Here is a 26,926-nt window from a genome sequence, read left to right as displayed (position 1 = left end):
CTTATATCAGGGTTCCTATCAGAGTTGCCCTTTACATCAGGGCCCCCATCAAAGTCTCCTTTATATCAGGGTTCCTATCAGAGTCCCCCCCTTACACCAGGGTCCCTATCAGAGCCCCTCTTTACATCAAGGCTCCCATTAAAGTCTCCCTTTTTTTTATCAGGGACCTTATCAGAGTTTCCCCTTATATTATGGTCCCGTGAGAGTCTGTCCTTACATCAAGGTACCTTTCAGAGTCCCTTTTACATCAGGGCCACCATCAAAATCTCCCTGACAGAATCACCCCTTACATCAGGGTCTCATGACAGTCCCACCTTGCATTAGGCCCCCATCAGATTGCCCCCCTCCCTTGCATCAGGGTCCCTATCAAAGTTCCCCTTAAATCAGGATCCCCATCAGTGTTCTCCTTCTTATCAGGGTCCCCATCAGAGTCTGCTCTTACATCTGGGTCCTCATCAGAGCCCCTCCTTACATCAGATCACAGCAAAGACCATAGGCAGCCTCTGCTAACCTGAAGCCTCAGTCTGTGCACATTGAAAATATTCCACCAACCCCAACCTTGAGCCGGATAACTCTTGTAGCTGGTCAGATCTGGCCTATGGGCTATAGTTTGGAGACCCTTCCTATATATCATGCTGGAGTCAGGCATGTCTTAATGCATGTGCCCAAGGGCCCCAGGTGCATGGGGGCCCCATGATAATTTTGCATTACATCATACTTGCCAACTGTCTGATTTGCAGAAACAGTCATGCTTTTTACTAAGCTGTCCCGGAACCTGTACTGTGCCCTCCTAATCCCAGTATTGTGGACTCCTGATTCCTCCCATAAACCCCCACCCCCCCACCCCCCACCAGACTGGCACATTGTGTGGATTAGTCTTTGATTTATGCAACGTCTTTTTATTGATTAAAATGTATTTTATCAAAAATAATAATAAATATATATTTAATTCTATCAGCTATTTATACTTTAATTCTTGAGGGTAGGCGTGCAAATTGGGGCAGGCTAGTAAGGGCCCCAGTGCATTACTTTGCTCAGGGGCCCATGATGCTATTAGGATGGCCCTGGCTAGAGCATCAGGTATTGGAAACATCCTTTATTGAGCTGCAGGCACTACAACATGGACAATAGGCAAAGGAGGTAGAAGAACAGAGGGAGATCAACAAAGCATGACAACGCAGAGAAGAGAGCTCCCCCTGGGGGTGCACAACATTGAACCTCATTTTTTCTTAAAGAAGGCTCCTGCTATTCCCAAAATTAAGTCAATACCAATAGAAACAACCTTTGGTAAAACAGATTGCAGAACATCCTTGAAAAACCCAACCACTACGGTAATCCAATTGGACTCCTTCAGTTCGTTCACTTCTTTTTTCAAGTCATCTGTCTGCTCTTTGTACATTTTGGCTGATTCATAAAAACCCTGCAAGTTGAGTGAGTTCTCTTCCTGTATAAATGAGAGCAATGCAAGAGTTACAGCACAATAACTTGTCATCTATACTGTTTACATATATACAGTATATAATATATATATATATATATATATATATATATATATATATATATATATACACACACTATATTGCCAAATGTATTAGGGCCCCCCAAATCATGTGATTCAGGTGTTCCAATCCCCTCCATGGACACAGGTGTATACAATCAAGCCCCTAGGCATGCAGACGGCTTCTACAAACATTGGTGAAAGAATGGGTCGCTCTCAGGAGCTCAGTGACTCCAAGCATGGTCCCGTGATAGGTGGTCACCTGGGCAATAAGTCCATCTGTGACATTTCCTGGCTACTAAATATTCCACGCTCAACTGTTAGTGGGATTATAACAAAGTGGAAGCAACTGGGAACAACAGCAACTCAGCCACCAAGTGGTAGGCCACGTCACATGACAGGGCGGGGTCAGCGCATGCTGAAGATCACAGTGCGCAGAAGTCGCCAACTGTCTGCAGAGTCAATAGCTAAAGACCTCCAAACTTGGTGTGGCCTTCAGATGAGCCCAACAACAGTATGTAGAGAGCTTCATGGAATGGGTTTCCATGGCCGAGCAGCTGCATCCAAGCCTTCCATCACCAAGTGCAATGCAAAGCGTCGGATGCCGTGGTGTAAAGCACGCTGCCACTGGACTCTAGAGCAGTGGAGACGTGTTCTCTGGAGTGATGAATCATGCTTCTCTGTCTGGCAATCCGATGGATGTGTCTGGGTTTGGCGGTTGCCAGGAAAACGGTACTTGCCTGACTGCAAGTATAAAGTTTTGGTGGAGGGGGGATTATGGTGTGGGGTTGTTTTTCAGGAGTTGGGCTTGGCCCCCTAGTTCCAGTGAAGGGAGCTCTTAAGGCGTCAGCATGCGTCAGACTTGTGGACAGCCTTCCCAGAAGAGTTGAAGCTGTTATAGCTGCAAAAGGTGGGCCAACTCAATATTGAACCCTACGGACCAAGACTGTGATGCCATTAAGGTTCATGAGCGTGTAAAGGCAGGCGTCTCAATACATTTGGAAGTATAGTGTATATATATATATACACACACACACACACATACCGTACATGTGAAATTAGCTCATTACAGTTTCAGTTTCAGTGGAGGTCTACAAAGTTTTAGATTTGCTGGCTGCATTATTTTTCTTTTTAGGACTTTTTTTTCTTCGATAGCGCCCTCTTCTAGTTAGGCTGCTTGGCTAAATTTAGTTTTTGGCTTCACTGTAATCAGTGGTGCAGCAATTGATTGTCTGGTCAGGGCTTCCTTGTTGGGTGTTTGATTTTCTACGTCCTGTTTCTGGAAGAAGTTTCCAGAATATAGGGCAGGGAGAAATAAATGACTGGTCTGAGTATTTATCATATCCCAGCCAATTCATGGAATGAGGAGTCCAGAAGGTTGCTGGAGAGGTGATAAATGTTTGGAAGGCCTAGCCAGAGTGTTCTTCCTCTGCTAGGGTTCTGGTTCTCCTGCGGCTACTGCCCCTGGAGGCAGTTTTACTGATTCACTGATTGCAGTCTGGGCCACAACAGGAGTTGGACTGTGGGCCTGGAGGAGATTGTAAAGAGGATTTTTGCTACAGTTTTATACAGAGGGCCTGGGGAAGACTTGTAAAAGATCAGTGATGGAGGCACTGCCAGAAGTCCTGGTCTGGAGAAGGATCTGTTATCTCCCTCACCAAGGATCTCCCAGTGGAAGATGAGTGGAGTACAGCTCCAGGGATACTGTTAGGACCTGGTTTGGGTTTTTCCTGTGTGACGGCAATTATGAGAATTTGGAGATGTTGCAGAGGCGAAGTCTACAAGATTTCGACAGTGATTGGATTTGGGGCTGAAAGGATAGATGGGAGTCCAGGATTACACCTAGTACCCTGGCATGAGGGGAGGCACTGATGGTTGTATTGTTGATCTTGATGGAGAAGTCAGGGGAGGGGACACAGTTAGGAAGGAATAGTATGAGCTCCATTTTAGAAAGATTTAGTCTGAGGAAGTGGAGTGACATCCATGCTGATATGTCACTTAGTAGGTTAGTAATGAGAGAGGAGACTGAAGGGGTGAGGTGAGGAGTAGAAAGATAGATTTGTGTCATCAGCATAGAGATGGTACTTAAAGCCATGGGAGTTTATCAAGTGACCAAGGGAGGAGGTGTAGATAGAGAAGAGAAGGGGTTCAAGGACAGAACCTTGAGGGAACCCTACAAAAAGAGGAAGTGGGGAGGAGGAGACAGAGTTCTAGGTAATGCTGAAGGAGTGCTGCGATAGGTAGGAGGAGAACCAGGAGAGAGCAGAGTCTTGGAGGCCAAGAGAGTTTTTTGAGGAAAAGGGGATGGTCAACAGTATCAAAAGCCGCAGAGAGGTCAAGTAGTAAGAGTATAGAGTAGTGGCCATTGGTTTTAGCAGTTAGTAAATCAATGGTGAGTTTTAGTAGAGCAGTTTCAGTGGAGTGTAATAAGCAAAAGCCAGACTGTAAAGGGTCAAGAAGATTGTTGTCAGTGAGGTGGGAGCTCAGGCAATTGTAGACTAAGTGTTCTAAGATTTTAGAAGTAAACGGGAGCAGGAAGATGGGTCTTAAGTTGTTCAGGTTGGTGGGTTCCAGTGAGAGCTTTTTAAGTATGGTAGTGATCTGGGCATGCTTTAGAGGGGGGAAGCACCAGTAGAGTGGAAGAGATTGAATATGTGAGTGTGGGAGCAAAAGATAGAAGAATAGGGTGACCGTAGTAGCTGTGAGGGAATAGAATCCAGGGGGCAGGTGGTGAGACGGACTTCAGAGAAAACATTAGTGACCTCTTCAGTAGTAGCGAGGTCAAAAGAGGAAATGTTGAGGGAGGTTTAGTATAAGGTATACTAAGTGGGATGGATGTCAGTGCAGTGGAGATGCCCCTACGAATTGCATCAATCTTGTTTTTGAAATGATTGGCAATCTCGTTGGCAGTGAGTGAGGTACTGGGTGGAGGTGGAGAAAGTAGAGAGTTAAAAGTACAGAAGAGAAGATGAGGACTAGATGACAAGGTATTAATAAGAGTGACAAAGTAGGCTTGTTTGGCAGCATGGAGGAAGGAATTGTATGTTAAGAAAGCAGATTTATATCGGGTGAATTCTTGCTGGGATTTGGTTTTATGCCACAGTCGCTTCAGTGCATGACTATGTCTCTTAAGATTTATGGTGTGGTCAGTCTGCCAAGGTTGTAATGGTCGGGACCTGATGCTTCGTGTAGCTAGAGGAGCAAGTGAGTCCAGTGTAGATGAAAGTGAACTGTTGTAGACAGTAGTGGCCAGGTCAGGGCAGGACAGGGGAGAGATTCTGTCATAGAGGCGGTCAGTTGCAGAGTGGAAAAGAGAAGGGTTAATGTTGTGAAGGTTTCTGTGGGTAATTGTTTGCTGCTTGGAGGGATAGGTGTTTGAAGATGAGGACACTGTGAAGGCGATGAGATTATGATCAGAGAGAGGAAAGGGGGTGTTTGTGAGGTTGTAGGGAATGCAAAGGTGTGAGAAAACAAGGTCTAATGTATTCCCATCAGAGTGAGTGGAGGACTGTATACATTGTGTTAAGGAAAAAGAGGAGGTTAGGTTGAAGAATTGGGATGTAGCCGGGTTGTTCACATTGATGGGGATATTAAAATCTCCAAGAATGATAGTAGGTATTTCAGAGGAGAGAAAGTAGGGTAGCCAGGCACAGAAGCCATCAAGAAAACACAACACCAATCCAGGAGGACAATAGATCACTGTAATCCTCAGAGAAATGGGAGAAAACAGCCGAATGCAGTGAGTCTCGAAAGAAGAGAAGGATAGAGAGGGAGGAGTAGGGAGGACATAAAAGGTGCTTAGTGGGGATAGAAGCAAACCAACTCCACCACCTTTCCGACCACTGGGTCTGGGTGAGTGAGTCCAGTGAAGGTCTCCATAGGAAAATGCTGCGGGAGAAGCAGAATCTGCTGCTTGAAGCCAGGTTTCTGTAATTGCTAGTAGGTTAAGGGAGCGGGAGACAAAAAGGTCATGGACAAAGGTGAGCTTATTACAGACAGAGCGGGCATTCCAGAGTGCAGATGAAAAAGGGAGGGTGGTTTTTAGGAGCATGGGGATCGAGATTAAATTGAATGGATTGTAGCCATTCCTGGAGGAAGGAGGATGCATGGTGTGGGGGTGAGATACTGGAGGACCAGGGTTTGAGCAGATATCCCCAGAGGTTAGGAGAAGAAGGAGGGTGAGGAAAGTAAGATGGGAGCAGGATATATATGAGTGCACATGCCTTCCTGTCTTGGTGTTTGGGTCAGCTTGTGAGTTAAGTATCAGCAGGAGGTGATGAGAGCAGGATTAGGGATATGGTACAAGTGAGGGTGATATCCATATGCTTTGGGATGGAGCATAGGGGTAAAGAAATTAGATTTTGAGAACAGAGGATAGTAATATGAAAAGGAGGAGTAGAGGGGGCATATTAAAAGGTAGATGTAGTGAGAATCAGACTTGTAGGAGATGTTTCCCAGGGTGTTTGCTTGCAGTCCATGCAGAGTAGAGTAGAGTTCTTTGTTGTGTCTGCTTGCTGCTTTAGTTATACTCAGGGGCGGACTGACCATTTGGAAACTCAGGCACTGCCCGAGGGCTCGGGGTCAGTAGGGGGCCCCATGAGATGCCCCTGGTACCTTTTTCATAGGCTTTTTTGAGTTTGGGCAAGGACACAGGGGCCCCATGATCTTCTATTGCCCGGGGGCCCCATGAGTTGTCAGTCTGCCCCTGGTTATACTGCTTTAGTTAAACTGCTGTTTCGCACTCCAACAGAAAATGCACTCACGCAGGACAATGCCCCATCTGTGACAGTTCCCCCCGTCTGTGAACTGCTCCATATGACCCAATCAGCTGAAACCATGGAATTCCCTAACCTGCAGTCATACATAAAAAAGGTATAGGGATGATGGTGACATCACTGACCTAATATAGCCACATGGCCATACTAGGTCAATGATGTTACCAGCATCCCTGCCCCTTTGTTACCTGTGACTGTAGGATGAAGAATTCCATGGCAAATGATTGCAGTCACATGACAGTTTCCTGAGTTTGACCCAAAACATACTTCATCCTTCATTAACTGATTATGTTTTTGGTTTTGAGAAAGAGACCAAAAAAAACAGTCAATGGAAAAGTTAACAAGCTAAATGATGGAAAATTAGAGAATTTTATTTTTATTGTAAACCTACATGTGCCCATGCTTTGTAAAGAGCACTCCATGACCCATGTATACTCACCTTGTTTGAATTCCCTCAAAGCTCCTAAGCCTAGGCATGATCACATGGATGTAGGTCACATGCTCTTCCAAAAAATTAAATGCCAGGTATTCTCACGACGTCAGGAGCAAGGAGCTACAAGGACCTGATAAAAGTATATCAGGGGATGGTCTGCACACGTTTATACTGCTGAAGGTGCTTGTATGTTGCACCTCTGGCAGCTGGGGAAATGTTTAATATCATTGCAAGGTCTTTGACATGACACCGCTGTATGGTTCCCATGAGCTTCACAGACTTGCATTTAATCTCTTATTGCTTGGGCTAAAGGTGCCCGATAACTATTGGAGGACCATAGATAAAGATAAATGCAATAGATAATGGTGTGTTGGGTAGGTTTAGTGTGATATGGCAGGCAGTAAGCACACAGAGTCCCAGATTACAAAGAACAATGTATTATACTACTAGTTCAGTATAAACAGGCCCGGTGGGGAAATCCCACTCATCCAGTGCCACTTACACCTGTGCAGCAAAGAGACAGCTTTCTAAAATGATTCAGGGATGCCAACAACAAGCAGCGAAGTGTGGCCTGGCCAGTACAACCCAAAGGGGAAGCCTCCTGAGAATGTAGATGTAGTCCCTTCTCTCTCCCTACTCCTCAGGAACCTTTCCATATTGCTAGCACTGACCCTGACAGAGAGGGAACCTGTCCCTATGGTACTAAAAGAATGAACCTCCTGCGCTAGAAATGGGGCCCTATCGTAAAAGCTGCTGACACTAAACCTCCTACCAAAATGATCTATTGTCCCTATGGTAGCCACTTGCATAAAGCACGCCAAAGAGGGGTCAGAGTCTTAAATAGACTCTGCCTGACTCAAGATGGCCACCAAGGTCACATGGGACAAGAGCATCCAATGAGATCACTGCCCCATGTGACTGATAAACGTCATAGAGAAACCCAGTTTCCCTAGCAACTTCCGCTCCCGTCTGCATTGTTGCTGTGGTGAAGTGCCACCTACAGTGGAGAATATAGACCCCACCTGCCTACAGGTGCACCCAGTTAAAGGCCTTCTAAACACTTTACAAGTCACCCCCATCATATGCTTGATCTCATTTGCAAACTGTTCCTAAAATATCATTCTTCAGCCTCCACTGCACTTCTAATGTCCTCATACTCATAACCTCATCCAGTCATACTCATAACCTCATCCAGTCCTACTCATAACCTCATCCAGTCCCGAGCTTTACATCTGTACTTGTGTAGCTTCTCATGAAAAGTCTCTCCCTGGCGATCTGCACCTTTCTTTATTTGATGTACACATTACCCAAGATATTTAGTGGCTGAAAATATAGAAAGCGTATGAAGAAAGTTCCTCATCAAAACTCAATGCCACTGCCAGTTATGACTCTCATCTCTTCATGTATTAGCAGCGAGGGTCCCCCACCTCCCACAGTCCCCTAGATTTCACCGAACACTTACTCTTCTCTTGGCCTCCATTACAGATTCCAGCTTCTCCTGGAGCCTCAAGTTCTCCTTCTCCATCTTCTCCAGCAATGCCTTCAAGTTCCTCTCAGCTGTCTTCTTCTCATCTTCATCAAGTTTGTTCTCTAGTGACAATTTCAGTTCACTTAGTTCCCTCTCCAATTCCATTATTTTGTTGTTTGATTTGTCTGCTTTTTGGATAGAATGAGAAAGCAGGTGATTGCCTCTGATTGTGAGAACTATAGTATATGGCCTCGGTATGGCACAACACATATATTTAAATGCATCCATAATTAAAGCCTTAGTTTTAGTAAAAGGAAAGGTTGACAATACCTGAGAATACAAATGTAGGGATGAGTTGCCTTCATTATGTGCTTTTGTTGTGCTCTGAAGTGCCCCTAAATGGTGTTCTCTGCCTGTCTCTGTTGATTGAGTTTAGACCCAGTGCTTAGGCAACAAACTGGTAAATATGATGATCAATATTCTTTAGAGTCTTTGGTCTGAATTGTTGATACTGGTAGTATGCCCAGGCCTGGAGAGCTCAGCCCTCTGGATCTGAGAATGGAACTGCTAAGCTATGGAAGACCTAACCCTTGCCATTTCCTGTATGAGGAACAAGAGAGCTATTCTAACATATTTATGTCAAACTTCATGACAATTTGTCAAGGAAATCGTATACTGAATTAATTTTCCATGTAGGCAGGTGCAGTCTGTACTCCCATCTGTAGGTGCCACAAAACGTTTGTGGCGATGCAGAAGGGGAAGGAGGAAGTGAGTTTGTCTACGATTTCCTGCCGGTATTAGGGAAGCAGCCGTCTTAGTGGATTCTGGTGCCTTGACCTCATAATTATCTTTAGTGAAGGTAGTTCTTTTATAAGGCACTGACCCCCTTGTTTGGAGCGCACTCTGTGAGTGGTCAGTGTAGGGACAGGTTACCCGTCTGTCAGGGAAAGTGTTGAGAGTTAGGATGAGGTTCCGGAGGAGTAGGGGCAGTTTAGGGACTATGTCTATCTAAGAAGCCTCCTATTTGAGTGTGGACCACCAGGCCACATTCCTGTTCCTAGTTGCAGCAGCTATCGGCATTATGCAAGGTTAACAGATATCTGCTACAGTTTCTAAAGTGGTTTCGGATGGCTGTGCCTACCCGCCGGACCTGTTTGTACCTTGTTGGAACTTTCTGTGAAGACACTGCTGTCGCCTACCTCGGCCTCTGTGTGATTACTGCTCACCGACGCACAACGCTTCACGCTGCTCAAAACCAGATGAACCGGTGAGAGGAGGCAAAGACAGCAGACTGTGTTCCTTTATGGCTTCCTCACACCTAAATTCCTGTGCATTCCCCTGCTGTGCAATTTGCCAGCACATTCAATTGAAGGGGCTGCAAATAGCATCAGATCACACAGAAGGTAGTGCATGCACCTCTTTTGAAAAACAAGCCACACCAAATGCAGTACCATGTGATCTGATGCCCAAAAATGCACTGCGTTGTGGTCTGTGTTTGAAATCCTATTAACAATGTATTTGCACCCACAGCAGATTGAGAAAGCAGTGCATTTTGAACATGGTGCAGGAAATGCTCATGGAACTCACATTTCCCGCACTGCATTCTGGTTTAAACTGGCCCTTAATCAGATTTAATAGTCAACTACCTAGATAGATTATAATATAAATAGTAGAAAAAAAATGAAAATGAAATAATATACTGCAGGTATATACTGTATACACTGTATTAGGCTGTACATCAGGCCTTACTTTCAGCATTCTTCTGCTGCTCAGTCAGAGTCTGGTCAGCTTTCATGATGGAAATTCTAAGGGTTTCTTTTGACTGTATAAACTCCTGAAGTACAGTGTGTGCCTGCCAGAAATCAACACAATAAGTTAGATGTTACTTGTTGTTTAATGTGGTTGAAAGAAGATATACACTCACTGGCCGCTTTATTAGGTCCACCTTGCTAGTACCGGGTTGGACCCTCTTTTGCCTTCAGAACGGTCTTCATTCTTCATGGCATTGATTCAACAAGGTGCTGGAAACATTCCTCAGAGCTTTTGGTCCACATTGATGTGAGAGGATCACGCAGTTGCTGCTGATTTGCCATCTCCCATTCCACCACATCCCAAAGGTGCTCTACTGGAAGGAGATCTGGTGACTGTGGAAGCCATTAGAGTCCAGTGATCTCATTTTCATGTTCAAGAAACCAGTTTGAGATGGTCTGAGCTTTGTGACATGGAGCATTATCCTGCTGGAAGGAACCATCAGAAGATGGCGACACTGGAGGCATAAAGGGATGGACATGGTCAGCAACAATACTCAGGTAGGCCGTGACTTTTAAACGATGCTCAGTTGGTACTAAGGGGCTCAAAGTGTGCCAAGAAAATCTCCCCCACACCATTACACCACCAGGCTGAACTTTTGGAAGGCAGGATGGATCCATGCTGTAAGGGACCGCCCGGCGGTACTACTAGCAGTCCACTGAATAGGCGTCCCCAGCGCACGGAGTCTAAGTCCCAGGGTGCTTGTTCACCAGGGCCCCTGATGGTGGGGATGGACTTGGAGCTCCCTGAGACCAGGTCGTGACTACCGGGTGCGTCCGTCAGTGGTAGTAGTATGCGCAAGGGGCTCCCACGGGGAAGAGTCTGATGTGAGGAGGTCAGAAGACCCCACTGCACGGGATGGATGGATGGATGAGCAGGGTCAGACGGGCCGGGTCGGTAACAGAGAGGGCGGCAAGGTACAAGGCAGCGGGCATAGAATGGTCGGGTCACACGCCAGGTCAGCAACAGCAGGTCAAATCCAATAGGGGGCATTCAGGAGAGAGGTCAGGCAAAGCAAGGGTCAGAACAGGCGAAAACAGCAAGGTCAGGTTCAATCCGGGTCAATAACTTACAGGGTACAGGTTCACAGGATTCAGAATGCAGGGAAGACCAGAAGGCACTGAATGACAGCTCAGGGTCGTTTAAATATCCCGCCCTGCGCTGCCATTGGTGCCCAGCGGGCGGCCGCGGCTTCTACTGCGCATGCGCGAACTCGAACGCCGCGGCCGGCCCGGAACCAGTGCTCGAGTCCCTGCGCCGGGCGGCATACTGCGCCTGCGCCGGGACCAACGCGGCGGGGATCGAGGGGATCCCTGACATTGCCCCCCCCCTACGGGCAACCTCCGGATGCCCATCCGATCTCTCCACCACGGGTGATCGCGAAAGAACCTCCGGACAAGTCTGGGTGCATGGACATTATGGGCTGGTTCCCAAGAATTGTCCTCAGGACCATAGCCCTTCCATTTGATAAGGAATTGGGTCTGGCCTCCCCTCCTTCGACACTTCAGGATTGTTTCAACCTCAAATTCTTCTTCTCCTTCGACCGTTACCGCTTCCGGGGGTCTAGATTCCCGGTCAGGGAAGGCATCTGGGACCACAGGCTTCAGAAGGGACACATGAAAGACCGGGTGGATCTTGAGCGTGTCAGGGAGGGCGAGTTCATAGGCTACTTCGTTAACCATCCGTTTAATGCAGAAGGGACCTATAAATTTGGGTCCCAATTTCTTCGATGGGCAAAGCATCTTTAGATTGGACGTCGCCAGCCAAACCTTCTCCCCAGGCCGCAATACCAGATCTCCTCTCCGTTTCCTGTTGAATGCTTTCCTGTAGTCTTCCTGGGCCCGACTGATGGCCACTTGAAGCTTCTCATTGTTCGCAGCGAAGAACGTTACCACATCTTGTGTTGCTGGTACTGGGCATTCCGACACCAAATCCGGGAGGAAGACTGGGTGAAAGCCATAGTTGGCGAAGAACGGGGACTGCCCTGTTGCTGAGTGGCGGGCGTTGTTATACGCAAATTCCGCTAAAGGAAGAAGTGGCAGCCAGTCATCTTGAGTAAATGAGGTATAGCATCTCAAATATTGCTCTAAGGTCTGATTGGTCCTTTCGGTTTGACCGTTAGTTTGAGGGTGGAACGCAGAAGAGAGAGATAATTTGATGTCCAGGGCTTTGCACAGTGCTCTCCAGAATCTGGACGTGAACTGGACCCCTCGGTCCGAGACAATGTCTTCGGGGACCCCATGCAACCTGACTACCTCACGAATGAAGACTCGCGCGGTCTCGGCCGCCGAGGGGGTCTTCTTCAACGGGATGAAGTGGGCCATCTTGGACAAGCGGTCCACGACTACCAGGATTGCCGTGTGGTCTCGGGATGGCGGAAGCTCGACTATAAAGTCTAGTGAGATCTTTTGCCAAGGCCGTTCAGGAATAGGTAAGGGTCGCAGCAGACCCCAAACCTTGTTTCTTGAGGGCTTGTTCTTCTGGCAGGTGACACAGGACCTGACATAGCCCTTACAATCTTTAGCCATGTCTGGCCACCAGAATGAGCGTCGGAGAAGTTCCAGGGTCTTTTCTGGGCCAAAGTGCCCCGCCATTGGGTGGTCGTGGCAATGCCCCAAGACCAGGGTTCGAGCTTCTTCCGGCACCACAATTCGATCTTCCCTCCATAGGAGTCCCCCCTTGTTCTGGAGTGGCCCTCCGCCTGGGGTAGAGAAGTTTGTGGATGCCTCCATTAGCCTGGAACGAAGGTCCGACTGAAGGACCAAGAAGTTACCCGAGGATAGGATGGTGTCAGGTACTGGGGTCTCCTTGGCGTCTTCGTACATCCGTGATAACGCATCCGGCTTAGTGTTCTTTGATCCCGGCCGGTACGTAATATGAAAGTTGAATCTTGAAAAGAATAGTGCCCATCTCGCCTGTCGCGGGCGTAGACGCTTGGCAGTTCTCAGATACTCTAAGTTCTTATGGTCAGTAAATATTAAGATGGGGTGCACCGCACCTTCCAGCAGGTACCTCCATTCCTCTAACGCCGTTTTGATCGCTAGTAGCTCACGGTCACCGATATCATAGTTCCTCTCCGCTGGGGTCAGTTTCCGTGAGAAGAACGCTACCGGGTGGAGCAGTTCCTTGGTGCCTTTTCGTTGGGAGAGGATGGAGCCTACCGCATTCTCCGATGCATCTACCTCCAAGATGTAGGGCAGAGCGGCGTCTGGGTGACCCAAAATGGGTGCCGAAGTGAACAGCTTCTTTAAGGCATCGAAAGCTTCCTGCGCTTCTGGTGTCCATCTGAATCGGGTCCCCAGCTTGGTTAGCTGAGTAATGGGGGAGACCAGACCCGAGAAGTTCTTGATGAACTTCCGGTAAAAATTTGCAAAGCCGATGAATCGCTGGACGCCTTTCCTGTCTGTGGGTTCAGGCCAATCCAGTATTGCAGCGACCTTCTGGGGATCCATCGCGACCCCCGCGGTGGAGATAATCAGGCCCAAGAAGGCAATGCTGGATTGTTCAAAACAACATTTTTCTGCCTTGGCGTACAACCCATGCTGCCGCAGCCGCCCCAATACTTTTGCTACATGTATTCTGTGTTCCCCCAGAGACGGGGAAAAAATCAGAATGTCGTCTAAATAAACGATCACAAAGACATCCAGAAAATCTCTAAAAATATCATTTACAAAATGTTGAAACGTGGCCGGAGCATTACACAACCCGAACGGCATGACCAGATATTCAAAATGACCGAAGCGGGTGCGGAAGGCCGTCTTCCACTCGTCCCCCTCCCTTATGCGAATCAAGTTGTACGCCCCCTTCAGATCCAGCTTGGTAAAAACTACTGCTGACTTTAAACTTTGGAACAGTTCAGGTACTAACGGTAGTGGGTAACGGTTTTTTATCGTGACCCTGTTCAATTCCCTGTAATCGATACATGGCCTTAAGGTTTTGTCCTTCTTTTCAACAAAGAAGATTCCCGCCCCCGCCGGTGAAGTGGAGTGGCGGATGAACCCCTTCTGGAGGCTGTCCTCGATATATTCCTTTAGGGCCCCCAATTCGGGCTCTGAAAGGGGGAAGATTCGCCCAAAAGGAATTTCTGAGCCGGGTAACAGGTCAATGGGGCAGTCATAAGGGCGGTGGGGGGGTAGAGTATCAGCTCCCCGTTTGCTGAACACATCTAGAAACCCATGGTAGGCCGCAGGGATTACTTGTTTTAATTCAGCTTCCACCTCAGAGCACAGGAGGATTTGGGGGGTCCCCGGGCCCGAAGTGCGGCAGTATATCCGACAGTATGGGGAAGGGAACGTGATTACTCCGGTTTCCCAGTCAATCTGGGGGTTATGGGCCCGTAACCATGGGAGCCCCAGAATGACTGGGAAGAGGGGTGAAGCTATAGCATCCAGGCGGAGGAGTTCCTGGTGCTGGCCGGCAATGACAGTGGTGATGGAGGGGGTTTCCTGGTTCACTACCCCCGATTTTATTCGGGAACCGTCGGCCAAATAAATATTGAACCCCTTTTGTTTCAATTGAAGGGGAATACCCTGCTGGTGAGCAAAATTAATATCCACGAAGCAGCTGCATGCCCCAGAGTCAATTATGGCCGATACTTCCACGGTCCTTTCTGGAAGCTGAAAGGAAAGGGGCACCACTAAGTATTGGGATGGACCAACATTGCCAAGGGATAAGGAAGAAGAGGTGCACTTACTCAGTTTCTGCGGGCAGGAACGCGCCATATGACCAGCTTCTCCACAATAGAGGCACAGGTTCTGGGATCGTCTGCGCAGATGTTCCTCTGGGGATAGTTTAGGCCGTGCCAGGCCGAGCTGCATGGGTTCGGGGTTGTCTCCAGGTGGCCGGTTTTGGATGACTGGCCTAGGTGTTTGACTGGGACCCTGAAATGATCCCCAGGGATTTCCATGACCCTGGCCGGACCTCTCAAACCTGCGTTCCCGTAGTCTACGGTCAATTTTAATGGTCAGTGCTATTAGGTCCTCTAAAGTCTCAGGTACCTCCACCCGGGCGAGCTCGTCTTTCAGGCCGTCTGATAGGCCAACACGGAACTGATGCAGGAGTGCGAACTCGTTCCAGCGAGTATCCCCCATCCACCGCCTAAATTCAGATGCGTACTCCTCCGCCGCTCGGCGGCCTTGCCGGAGTGTGTACAGAGTAGCTTCAGCAGAAGCTGCCCGCTGCGGGTCATCATAAAGGATGGCCATAGCATCAAAAAAACTGTCAACCGAACCAAGGTGAGGGTCATTTTTTCCCCGTAATCGATGGGCCCAGTCTTGGGGTTCACCCTGCAGGAGGGATATGACGAACCCCACCTTCACGGATTCAGTCACGAAGGTTCGGGGTTGTAGCTCAAAATAGAGGAGGCAGGACTCGCGGAATGCTCTGAACCGTGCGCGGTCCCCGTGGAAACGTTCTGGTAAGGGTACTCGGGGGTTGGCCGCCGGGAGTGGTGCGAGTGCCCCAGACACCAGCACAGGGGCTGCTGGAGGTGTGGGGACCGCGGCCTGTGGGGCAGGAACGGATATAGTGCAGGCCTGGAATTGAGTTTCAATCTGCTGACATCTATCCTGCAGGGCCGATACGGCCTGTGTCAAATTGGATAGGTGCCTGCAGATCTCCTCCAGCGGCGAGGGACCTCCTCTAGACTCAGTCATGGCCTTCTGGTACTGTAAGGGACCGCCCGGCGGTACTACTAGCAGTCCACTGAATAGGCGTCCCCAGCGCACGGAGTCTAAGTCCCAGGGTGCTTGTTCACCAGGGCCCCTGATGGTGGGGATGGACTTGGAGCTCCCTGAGACCAGGTCGTGACTACCGGGTGCGTCCGTCAGTGGTAGTAGTATGCGCAAGGGGCTCCCACGGGGAAGAGTCTGATGTGAGGAGGTCAGAAGACCCCACTGCACGGGATGGATGGATGGATGAGCAGGGTCAGACGGGCCGGGTCGGTAACAGAGAGGGCGGCAAGGTACAAGGCAGCGGGCATAGAATGGTCGGGTCACACGCCAGGTCAGCAACAGCAGGTCAAATCCAATAGGGGGCATTCAGGAGAGAGGTCAGGCAAAGCAAGGGTCAGAACAGGCGAAAACAGCAAGGTCAGGTTCAATCCGGGTCAATAACTTACAGGGTACAGGTTCACAGGATTCAGAATGCAGGGAAGACCAGAAGGCACTGAATGACAGCTCAGGGTCGTTTAAATATCCCGCCCTGCGCTGCCATTGGTGCCCAGCGGGCGGCCGCGGCTTCTACTGCGCATGCGCGAACTCGAACGCCGCGGCCGGCCCGGAACCAGTGCTCGAGTCCCTGCGCCGGGCGGCATACTGCGCCTGCGCCGGGACCAACGCGGCGGGGATCGAGGGGATCCCTGACACATGCTTTCATGTTGTTTACGCCAAATTCTGACCCTACCATCTGAATGTCGCAGCTGAAATCGAGACTCGTTCTTCTATTGTCCAATTTTGGTGAGCCTGTGTGAATTGTAGCCTCCGTTTCCTGTTCCTAGCTGACAGGAGTGGCACCCGGTGTGATCTTCTGCTGCTGTAGCCCATCTGCTTCAAGGTTGGACTTGTTGAGAGTTCAGAGATGGTATTCTGCATACCTTGGTTGTAACGAGTGGTTATTTGAGTCACTGTTGCCTTTCTATCATCTCCAACCAGTCTGCCCATTCTCCTCTGACCTCTGACATCAACAAGGCATTTTCCTCCATAAAACTGCCACTCACTGCATATTTTCTCTTTTTCGGACCATTCTCTGTAAACCCTAGAGATGGGTGTGTATGTGAAAATCCCAGCAGATCGGCAGTTTTTGAAATACTCAGACCAGCCCATCTAGCACCAACAAACACGCCACTTTCAAAGTCACTTAAATCCCCTTTCTTCCCAATTCTGATGATCGGTTTTAACTTCAGCAAGTAGTCTTCACCACATATAGATGCCTAAATGCATTGAGTTGCTGCCATGTGATTGGCTGATTAGCAATTTGTGTTACCAAGCAATTAGACAGGTGTACCTAATAAAGTGGCCAGTGAGTGCATGTTCATGAATGATCATTAAGTTGTCTGAGAATTGCTCTGCTAGAGGTACAATGATTTTAAATATATGATCTGATCTGCAAGCTGATTTATCCTGCATGGATTGCAAACATTAAAGTGCAACTGTCCTCAATCTATACATATTCTGAACAAGCAATAAAAGCACTTTAAAAGAAGCCAACATTCACCTCTGTAGTTGTAGCCATTGTGGACAAATTACTCTTCAAATTTTACAACAGAGGCACTGAAAACATTTCATTCTATTTTCCCCAGAGGAGAGCATAATGTTGGGAGCATGCCACCCTTTTAATGCAATCACAAATCGGTTGCTGGAACCTGTTAGAAACCCACAGAAACTGACTTTATAGTCTTTTTTGTGATCTTTGAGGGTGAATTACTCCACAGTGCCATCAGCTGCAGAGGTGAATGATGGTTTTTTCAAGTTATTTTGATGTATGTTAAGAATGCAAACATTTTACAGTCCATAGTATGGGGACAAGTGTATTTTAATCCCTTACAGTTTCTTTCTGCTGGCCCTTTAGGACTTTCAGAATGCGGTTCTTGATCATGTGATCATTGTAATTGGTTGTAATAGTGGTCACCTGATTGGGAGCCCCTCCCAGACTGGGAGATGCCTAAGTCAGTTTGCTGGGAGCATGCAGTAAGCTCACTTTCAGTACAAACAGCTATGCACCATGTGTGGCTCCTCGGCGTTAAGGCCCACCTGCCCTGCTGCCTCAAATATGCATTAAGAGGTCAGAAAGAGGTTAAACAAAATGGTAAAGGGCTCCCTTAGACCCCTACGAGTGCATTGCTTCATTATGGCATTTAAAAAAAGCAAATTTGGAAGCAAGAAAAGTTGGCATGAAATAGCAAATTCCATTTTTTTTAAGTTTATCTTCATGATTAAGTGAAAATGTTGCATTTCATGTTATAGTACCACCCACCTGCACACCTTTTCTTGGTTCCTCATTGTATCTCTCTTCTATCAACCTCATAGCATCCTGAATCATGGAGTATCCACCCGATGTACAGTACCGACCTTCATTTAGTGCTTCATCCAAGTCTGTAGAATGTTTTGCAATCAGCTGCTCACAGTACTGATAGGATGCCATCCTATTTTTCTCCACAAATTCTTGTTTTTTCTTCTGTGTGTTCTCCTGTTAGGAGATTATATAGTCGGGTGTTGAGAATGTGGCTCAAGCAATATTAAAGACACAAATTGTTTAAAAAGGAAAAGTTTAAAGTAAAGGGAAATCTCCACTTAGACAGTTGTTACTGGATCAGGTGTAAATCTATCTTCTCAAAGAGAGAGCAGCAGTCCTTATCTGTAGGCTTGAGGAAGGGTGCAGGCTGTATTGAGGACAGTAGGACATTCTTTCGCTAGGCCAATAGGACAGTAGGAAGTGCTGTCTCTGATATAACAGCTGAGACATTGAAAACATGTTTTTTATTATTTTGGTACATTCTGAAATGTGCATTTTCTAAAAGTGTTCAACTGGGCTTCAAGCTTTCAGCTTTACAGTAATATAAACATACGTATATTTAAAAGACCCACCATATACTGTTTCTGGAACCTGAGTTCAGAATCCTTGAAGGATCTTTTCATGAATATCTGAAGAGCTTCTTGTTCACACCGATCGCTCAGCTCTACAAACTCATTGAGTGTCTCTGTTGGGAATTGTCCTCTCTCTCTCATCATCTTCACATAGTGCTCAGTTGCCTCTTGGACAGCTGCTTCATTCTCTGCCTTAGAGATACTCATCACTGCATCCTCCATACACACAACATTGAAAGAAGTGATATCTTCTGTGTACTTATACACGAGCTGTCCCAGCACTATAAATAGAAGAAAAATGAAAGGTATTCAATTCTCCAAGGTCTAAAAAGCCAATGTCCTGTTGTAACTTAGCCCCTATGCATAGCTCCCAACTGTCCCTGATTTCGAGGGACTGTCCCTCATTTGGAACAAAGTCCCTCTGTTCCTCGTTCCTCCTCATTTGTCCCTCATTTCTGTCTCATCTATATAGTTGTATATTATATATTAAATACACTATTTATCTATCAAATTTATCAAAAAGTGTTTTACATTGCTAAACCTTTCATCCAATTTATACAATGCTGCATTTGTAAAACTTGTGACTTTAATCAATCTTTGTACAATTCTCCTTTGGGGGGGGAGCATGGCAGGGGGTGTCCTATGCCTACATACTTTTGCCAATAGGTGTCCCTTATTCCCATCTCAGACAGTTGGGAGGTATGCCTATGTTTTACATCGGTTGATGAACAGAACTACTTAATTGCCATGTGGACGTCACAGTGCCTAGCGGTGGTGACACACAAACTCATCTTTCTTTATGGGCACCACTGCTTTATTCTTGTAAGGGATTTCCGGCAAGACGAAATGCGCGATCACGCACACGCATGGCGAAGATTGACACCGGACGGCCTATTTAAGGAGTGTTTCTGCTCATGTTCAGTGCTGACTGGTCTTCAGCTCCCCCGTGTCCTGCTTGTTCCTGTATGATTCCTTTGTTGCTGACCCGGCTTGTTCCTCACCTGACTCTGATTGCTCTCCTGATACTGTTTCCTGACTTCGGCTCTGCTCCTGACCTTGGCTTTTCCTTCTGATTCTGTACCGTGTTGCCCGACTGTTGATGACCCTGGCTATTCCATGACATTGCTCCTGTCTCTTGTCCTCACTACCTGCCTTGCTCTGGTGCATGCCTGGCAATCTGCAAAACCTGCTCTGCCTACTACTACTGTGCCAAGATCAGAGGATCATCAGCCTTCCAAGGTTTTCATCAGCAAGAGCTGCAAACAACAACTACTGGCACTCTTGTTCCTCTGGGTCCTAGACTCCCTCTGTTCCTACTCCAGCGGGGTCAGGACCAGTGACACAAGTGAGGCCGACCTCGTCATTTCAGTCTCCCATCAGGTACGTGACAATTCTACAGATCTCAAGAAATTAGGGTTTCGGCCTACCGCTTTCTTCCCCACTTCCCCATTCCTCCCTATTGGTCAGTTAGACTGATGACAAGGGTAAGGTATAGCAAGCTGAACTCTTCAGGTTCTTGGATTCCCAAGTTGGCAGAAATCTGAAGCTGTTGGAACACACATTGAGCTGCTTACTCTACAGTCCAGGTGGCAGTTTATAAGGATTAAGGTCACAACAGTTGCTATGAATAAATCAATTAAAATGATAGACATAGGTAGATATACGTACTATTCCCAGTCACTGGGTGAATGTGATCTAAATATTTCACTTCAGCGCTTCTGTAAATATAGTTGCAGAATTCTCGAGTCTGAGTTACAAATTCTGGTCTTAACTCTTCCTCTGACACCTCGTCCATTCTCTGGAGAACACTGTTATTCCCAGAAGGAAGGTCAAACACGAAACATTTACGGGTCCTGAAATACATGCAGATGCATTCTCGGCACAGGTTGCGATCCTTTATCCTCCTTGAGTTTTCTTGGCTATCATTAGCTTTTCGAGACAAAAAAATAATGAAAAAAACTGATCAATAAGGCCAATTGTCTCATTAACCTCCCTAGCGGTCTGATTATGTCAATATTTCTGTGCTGAAAGCGGTACCATTTTTTTGCATGGAAATATGTTTTTTTTTATTGTAGGCCTGTAATTTTTAGGAATAACTCACTGAAATCTGTCCAAACAAGAGTCTAGTAAACATCCCGGGTAGGATAACATTTGAAACACAAAATCATAAATTATAATTTAATAAATAATCATAAAAAATAATAATACAATAATAAATTTAATTCAATAATATAATCAAACCAAAAACACTGAAATGTGAAATAGAGCGCCAAGTTCGCACATCGCTGAGTTCAGTCGCAGAATCGTTTTCAGTGTCTGATGAGGAATTTCCCCCACGAATCATTATCACTCAATTCTGCAAGTGGTTCTGATTTACTATCGCTGTTCTCTAGCCGGTCTACAACCACTTTTGACCTAAAGGGACGCTTTTTGGACGCCATGGACGTTTCTCAGTTTCCAGACAGAAAGAACAGTAAAAATGCAGGCAGGGTGCAGGACAAAGCACTCGGGACAAAATGTATGTGAAATGGTTTGATACAGGAATGTTATACTATGTGATTTTAGTGTATTAGTGAATGTCACTTTTTTAAATTTCCCGCCGTTCTGTCCCCCGTACGTCCCGCCTCTCCCAGGGACCGGAACCCGGAAGACGGATCCCGGCATGGGCCGGAGGAGATGGCTGGGGACGCTGCAGGGAACATATCGCGGTAGCGCAGGACAAGGTAAGTGATCGAGGGAATCCCAGAGCAACGCTGCAGGGTAATCCCGAATATAGCTTGGGGTTACTGCTTTTGGCACTGATAATTAACCCTGAGCTACAGTCGGGAATACCGCCAGGGAGGTTTAAGGATCAATATGGGGCCTTGGAAGGTGGGTGAAGCAAAGGTAGACCTTAAGCAGAAAAGTAACGATTTTAACAGGCCTGTAACCAGAGAATTGTTGGCCTATCAGATGCAGCTACTGTTTGGGTATTCTGACAGTCTGTTGGGTTTGGCTCTGTTTGTTAAAAAATACATTGATCTCCAAGTCAGTGCTGATGCTTGTAAGAAAACAAAGCCATGAGGTTTTCGTTTACAAGTTAATTTTTTCCCAAGAAGTCTACATTGTAAATTTGAGGCTAATTTCAACAAAATAACCACAAAATCAAAAACTGTAATTGCACTGCAAATCATTTTTTTCAAAATTTCTCCACTCTTCCCTGGAAATAACTCACTCTTCTGTAGTCTCAGTGCGAACGCCAAATACTCGTCCTCAGTGATGTCCTCTCCGTTATACTCCAGCTTTAAAGTGAAGTCCCTCACAGCCCAGATGAAGATGGGAAAGTGTCTGGAGAACTCACCCTCCTCGTCATCGTTATTTGTGGACTTTACTTTAATGAAATGAGCCAATTCACCTACAAACCTGTTGGAATCAATGCTAAAAGTTATATTTTGTGAGTAAAAGTTGCTCTTGTATTTATAATTTTAAGTTATTTTGCTGGCGACTGGTCTGGTGCTCAATGTGAGGGTTACAATCTCTCGTATAACATGTAATGTATTCACAAACATTTTGCTACAAAGTTTTACATATGTTTATCAAGCTTGAGTGCATTAAGTACATTTAGTTATAGTTTTGCTTTTGTTGGATTCTTCCTATGTTCACTGTAATGTTTGCTTCTGCCTGTTCTTCTGGAGTGTCTCTAGTAATAGAGCAAAAAGATGCAATAGATCTAAATTATGAATATTTGTGTCTCTCTGGTAAACCACTAAGAGGTTTATTGCCATTGGTTCATGCCCGGGAAAGATATAAATATTTAGGGTGACCTTCCATAAAGGTCTTTGTCCTTCCAGACTTGTGCTGAAGGTGTGTTCCTCCCAGGCCTTCTGCCTGAGGAAGGTTGTTGCCGAAAGTGGGGACTGAGCCTGGGTTCTAAAAGGCTTACACCAGGGGTGTCCAAACTTTTTTCAAAGAGGGCCAGATTGGATGAAGTGAACATGGTGGAGGGCCGAACATTTTTCCGAACATTCTTTGAACCATTACAATTAAATGCAAATAAATTATTTTATGCCAAGTTAATTGCAAACGACATACTTTTCATTTCATAACATTAAGATCAACTGACAGCTGAGTTTTCACAATGTATTGAAAATAAATTTAAAAAAAACTTACCTGCACTAATGTGAAGGGTGAAAAAGGTAGCTGGAGCTGAAGTCTCTGCTTGGCAGCCGGGAGGGGAAGAGAAACACACTTCACGCTGGAAGCCCGGCCCTGACGTCACCGCCCTCTGTTGCTCCCAGCGGGGCGCAGTCACGCATGCGCACTGCTCTCAAGCAGAAGACTGTCTGCCACAGAAGGGAGGGCCGTGCGACAGCCGCATTTACACAGACCAGGGAGAACGCGCCGCAGTCAGGCATGCGCACTGCCCTCTGCTCTCAAGCAGAAGACTGTCTGCCATAGAAGGGAAGGCCGTGGGAGGGCCACATTACACATAGCAGGGAGGGCTGTTGGAGGGCCGTATTAAACCGACCCCCGGGCCGTAAATGGCCCGCGGGCCGGACTTTGGACATGCCTGGCTTACACTATCCTGCTAGAGGGTACCAGAAGAGTGAATCTGGAGCCATGATGAAGCACCAGGGGAATGAGCTTTGGTGTTAAAGAGTGTCCTGGAGAACAAGCTCCTGGTAGACATTGCAGGAAGTCTGGTTGCTCATCTGTGAAGCTATTTATGCTACCTGAAGTTGCTTAACAGTCTGAAGAGTACAGATTGCCAATCCTGGCTTAAAGTTTCTTATTTCTGTATAGACTGCTGCTAGCAAAAGTGTCTGGATTTGCATTTTTGTAGCTTTTTGTGTATCCTGCACCCTATGCCTCTCTCCTAGAGTTCATGTCTCTAAAATGAACTCTGTCTCTGAAATCCACCCTGAGGTTTGAGATGGTAGCCCACCAAGCCACTTGGGGTCCTACTCATCTGCCCAGGGCTAAAGGAGTGTTTCCCACTAAGACTTTGCACATTAATCTGGATTCAGGGCTCTTCCATAATGAAGTGATATCACACATAATACCGAAGTTTTTCTATTGCGTCCTGATCAATGGTCCTTTGACTGTTGTAGATCAAAGCACTGCTCAACAAGACAGATAGACAGAAAATCTTCATGTCGTTTCCCTTGTCTCCCTGTAAAATAAGATTTGCCTGTGTCTATTAAATTGTTTCAGACATGATAAGTACTAACCAACAGTTATCTCCAGTCTTCAAAGGATCAGCCTATCTAAAATGGATCGATGAACCCGTCTGACATTTGGCTACTGTGAAAAGCCTGTCTGACAGAAGCTGTCCTAATGTCCTGCTTCTGTTGAATGGGTATACTGGAAAACCAGCAGCCAAATCGACATTCAATCAGCACTTGCAGCCAATGGCTGTGAGCACTGGCCAGTGTGGTCTTCCAGGAGGTAAGTCCCTCTGTCAGAACACAATAGCTCAGCGGGGAGAGTGCTGTACAAACTTTGCATAGTTAGTAGAGCCAGCTCTTTGCAAGCGCCTCAGTTATTTTTCATCCCTCAGCAAAAAAAACCTACCTGTGTGCACCAGGCTTTACTGTACCTTACTCTAGCTATTATGAAGTGTTCCACCATCCGTTATGGACTTGTATTAATTTCGTATTCTGGCGAAAGTAAACAGAGGTGCCGAAACACACAAAAGTGGACAGGATCACTCTTTGTGGGCAAGAACACACAATGATGGACAGGAACACCTCTGGGGGGGGTAGGAACACACAATGATGGACAGGAACACCTCTGGGGGGGGGGGATAGGAACACACAATGATGGACAGGAACACTTCTTGGGGACAAGAACAGACAAATGTGGACAAGAACACTCCTTGGAGGCAGGGACACACAAAGGTGGACAAGAACACTCCTTGGAGGTGGAACACACAAAGGTGGACAGGAACACTCCATGGGGACAGGAACACACAAAGGTGGGCAAGAACACTTCTTGGAGACAGGAACACATAAAGGTGGACAGAAGCAATCCTTTGGTCTAGAAACACACAGATGTAGACTGGAACATTTCCTGGGGACAGGAACACACACGTGGACAGAAGCACTCTCTGGGGGCAAGAACACACAAAGGTGGAAATGAACACAAGATGGAGGCAGGGACACACAAAGAGGGAAAGGAACATTTCATGGGGACAGGAAAACACAAAGATGGACAGGATCAATCCTTGGGTCCAGGAACACACAAATGTGGACTGGAGCATCCCATGGGGGCAGGAACATACAAAGGTGTACAAGAGCACTCCCTGAGGGCAAGAACACACTAAGGTGGAAATTAACACTTCATGGAGGCAGGAACACACAAAGATGGAAAGAAACACTCTATGAGGACAGGAAAACACAAAGGTGGACAAGAACACTCCTTGGGGGTTGAACACACAAAGGTGGACAGGACCAATACTTGGGGCCAGGAACAGACAAGTGTGGACTGGAGCAATCCAAGGGGGCGGGGACACACAAAGGTGGACAGAAGCACTGCTTTTGGGGCAAGAACACCCAAAGATAGGCAGGGACACTCCTTGGGGCAAGAACAACCAAAGGTAAAAATGAGCACTTCATGGGGACAGGAACACACACAGATGGAAAAGAACACTTCATAGGGGCAGGAACACACAAAGTTGTACAGGACCACTCCTTGAGTGAAGGAACACACGAAAGGTGAGTGGCAATATCCCAAGTGAACAGGAACAGGGCCAATAATTATAGTGGAAAATCTCACTGATGGAGTATCTAAGAAATGTAAGAGGCAATGGGGATGACTTAGTTCACCAGGCTCTGCCGATTACTAAAAGATCACTTTTCTGGTGGACTCGTTAATAAAAATGTCACAATTTTAAAGAATGTAGAGCAGATCTGAACACTCCTGCAACTGCAAACTACTTAGCCAAGAAACAGTTGCATGATGGGGGAACCAAATAGTTGACAAGCATTTTGACCCAAATGAAAGGTATTTTTCTCATTCTGTTTAAACTTATTTAATGAAGATTTTTCTTTCACTATAACTAGAGATGTTTTTATACAATAAAAAGATGGAGAATATTATGAGGCAGATATAAGTACACTCTTATTTCAGGTGGCACAGTGGCTAAATGGATAGCACTTCAATTTGGCAGTACTAGGGTTGTTGTTTCAAATCCCAACTACAGCACCACCTGCTTCGAGTTTGCACGTTCTCCCTGTGCCTGTGTGGGTTTCCTCCGGGTGCTCTGGTCCCCTCTCACACTCCAAAGACATGCTGGTAGGTTAATTGGCTCCTGCCTAAATTGGCCCTAGTATGTGCATGAATGTGAGTTAGGAACCTTATGTTATACGCCCCTTGAAGGCTAGGAACTGATGTGAATGTGCAATATATATATATATATATATATATATATATATGTAAAGTGCTGCATAAAATGACAGCACTAGATAAGTACCTGTAACAATAAATAAAATATCAAAAATCATTTGTTAATACTCACCTTTATTATATCACCCAGACCTTCTGTGTCCAGCAGGACCAACATGTGATTGCTCTTTGTAGGATGGGGGACACACCACATCCAGATACCCTTTGTCTTTGCTTGCACTGTGGCACCCAGTTCAAAACCTACAGTAATCAGATGTTCAGAAAATAAAAAGAATCCTAGAAGAGTAACAGCAAAAAAAAAGACCAAATGGACCATCAAGACATTTCAGTTGTAGAAGTCATCAATGGCCTTCACTGTTCCATCAGTGCAGCTTTGTGTATTGACCCCTCTGAGCCTGATCTGTTATCTCACCTGTCTGAACTCCAGCCAGTTTGTTCATCAGGTAGGACTTTCCTGTACGGTACATTCCTACAATTGCCACCACCACCACTTGATGCTCTATCCTGGACAGGACGTTTACAGCCTCAGGATTGACTTGGAGAGTACCATCGTCAAGGTTCTCAATGAGACATAATGGAGCCTCCATTCTGATGGCCATCCTTATCTAGCTATGCAAAGGAACTTGTCTAAAAGGGAAAACAGACATATTTAGTACATACAGAACACCCTGCATTCACTGACACAACGCACACCAAAGGTTCAGTCAATCCTGCTTGAAAGTAAACTTGATAAAAAACAAAACAAAACAAAATGGAGTGTAAAAAACAATTCAATAAAATGTTTAAATGATTGATGATGATGCTTATGATTTTTTTTATGTGGGCTTGATAGTCAGCGCACTGTAGGGATTCCATGCTTTCCCCTTCTTCAGGGCCTTGAAATAGAGATGAGTTATTGATATGGAGGTATACGCTCTCTATGGTTTTTTATATCATATTATCTACGACAGAAAAATGCAATAGCGTGTGTTGATG

General features: G+C 46.4%; 1 protein-coding gene across 1 annotated transcript; it reads right to left on the bottom strand.

The window, feature by feature from the left end:
- Positions 1-864: 864 nt before the first annotated feature.
- Positions 865-26,574, bottom strand: LOC149451986 (guanylate-binding protein 3-like). The gene is made up of 10 exons (XM_089689892.1): positions 26,364-26,574; positions 26,064-26,191; positions 23,608-23,717; positions 21,780-21,967; positions 20,234-20,494; positions 18,566-18,846; positions 17,955-18,167; positions 9,924-10,026; positions 8,169-8,362; positions 865-1,444 (listed from the first exon to the last, which is right to left on the bottom strand). Exons 1-10 carry the CDS (start codon positions 26,548-26,550, stop codon positions 1,220-1,222), a joined length of 1,890 nt encoding a protein of 629 aa, XP_089546018.1. The 5' UTR covers positions 26,551-26,574; the 3' UTR covers positions 865-1,219.
- Between the last annotated feature and the right edge of the window lie 352 nt (positions 26,575-26,926).

The sequence above is a fragment of the Staurois parvus genome, unplaced genomic scaffold, assembly GCF_062004578.1.
Source record: "Staurois parvus isolate SC_StPar_1 unplaced genomic scaffold, SC_StPar_1.0 ptg000503l, whole genome shotgun sequence".
Classification (NCBI taxonomy): domain Eukaryota; kingdom Metazoa; phylum Chordata; class Amphibia; order Anura; family Ranidae; genus Staurois; species Staurois parvus.
Note: the sequence above shows the minus strand (reverse complement) of the source record. Positions and strands in the feature narration are given on the sequence as shown.

What these genes read in the sequence shown, in the direction of transcription:
- LOC149451986 (XM_089689892.1), bottom strand. Translation starts at nt 26,550, where the DNA reads ATGGCCATCAGAATGGAGGCTCCATTATGTCTCATTGAGAACCTTGAC. An exon ending in GTCTGGGTGATATAATAAAG is followed by an intron (nt 23,718 to 26,063) that starts GTGAGTATTAAC and finishes CTTATTTTACAG; the next exon opens with GGAGACAAGGGAAACGACAT. An exon ending in GGTTCCAGAAACAGTATATG is followed by an intron (nt 18,168 to 18,565) that starts GTGGGTCTTTTA and finishes ATCTCCTAACAG; the next exon opens with GAGAACACACAGAAGAAAAA.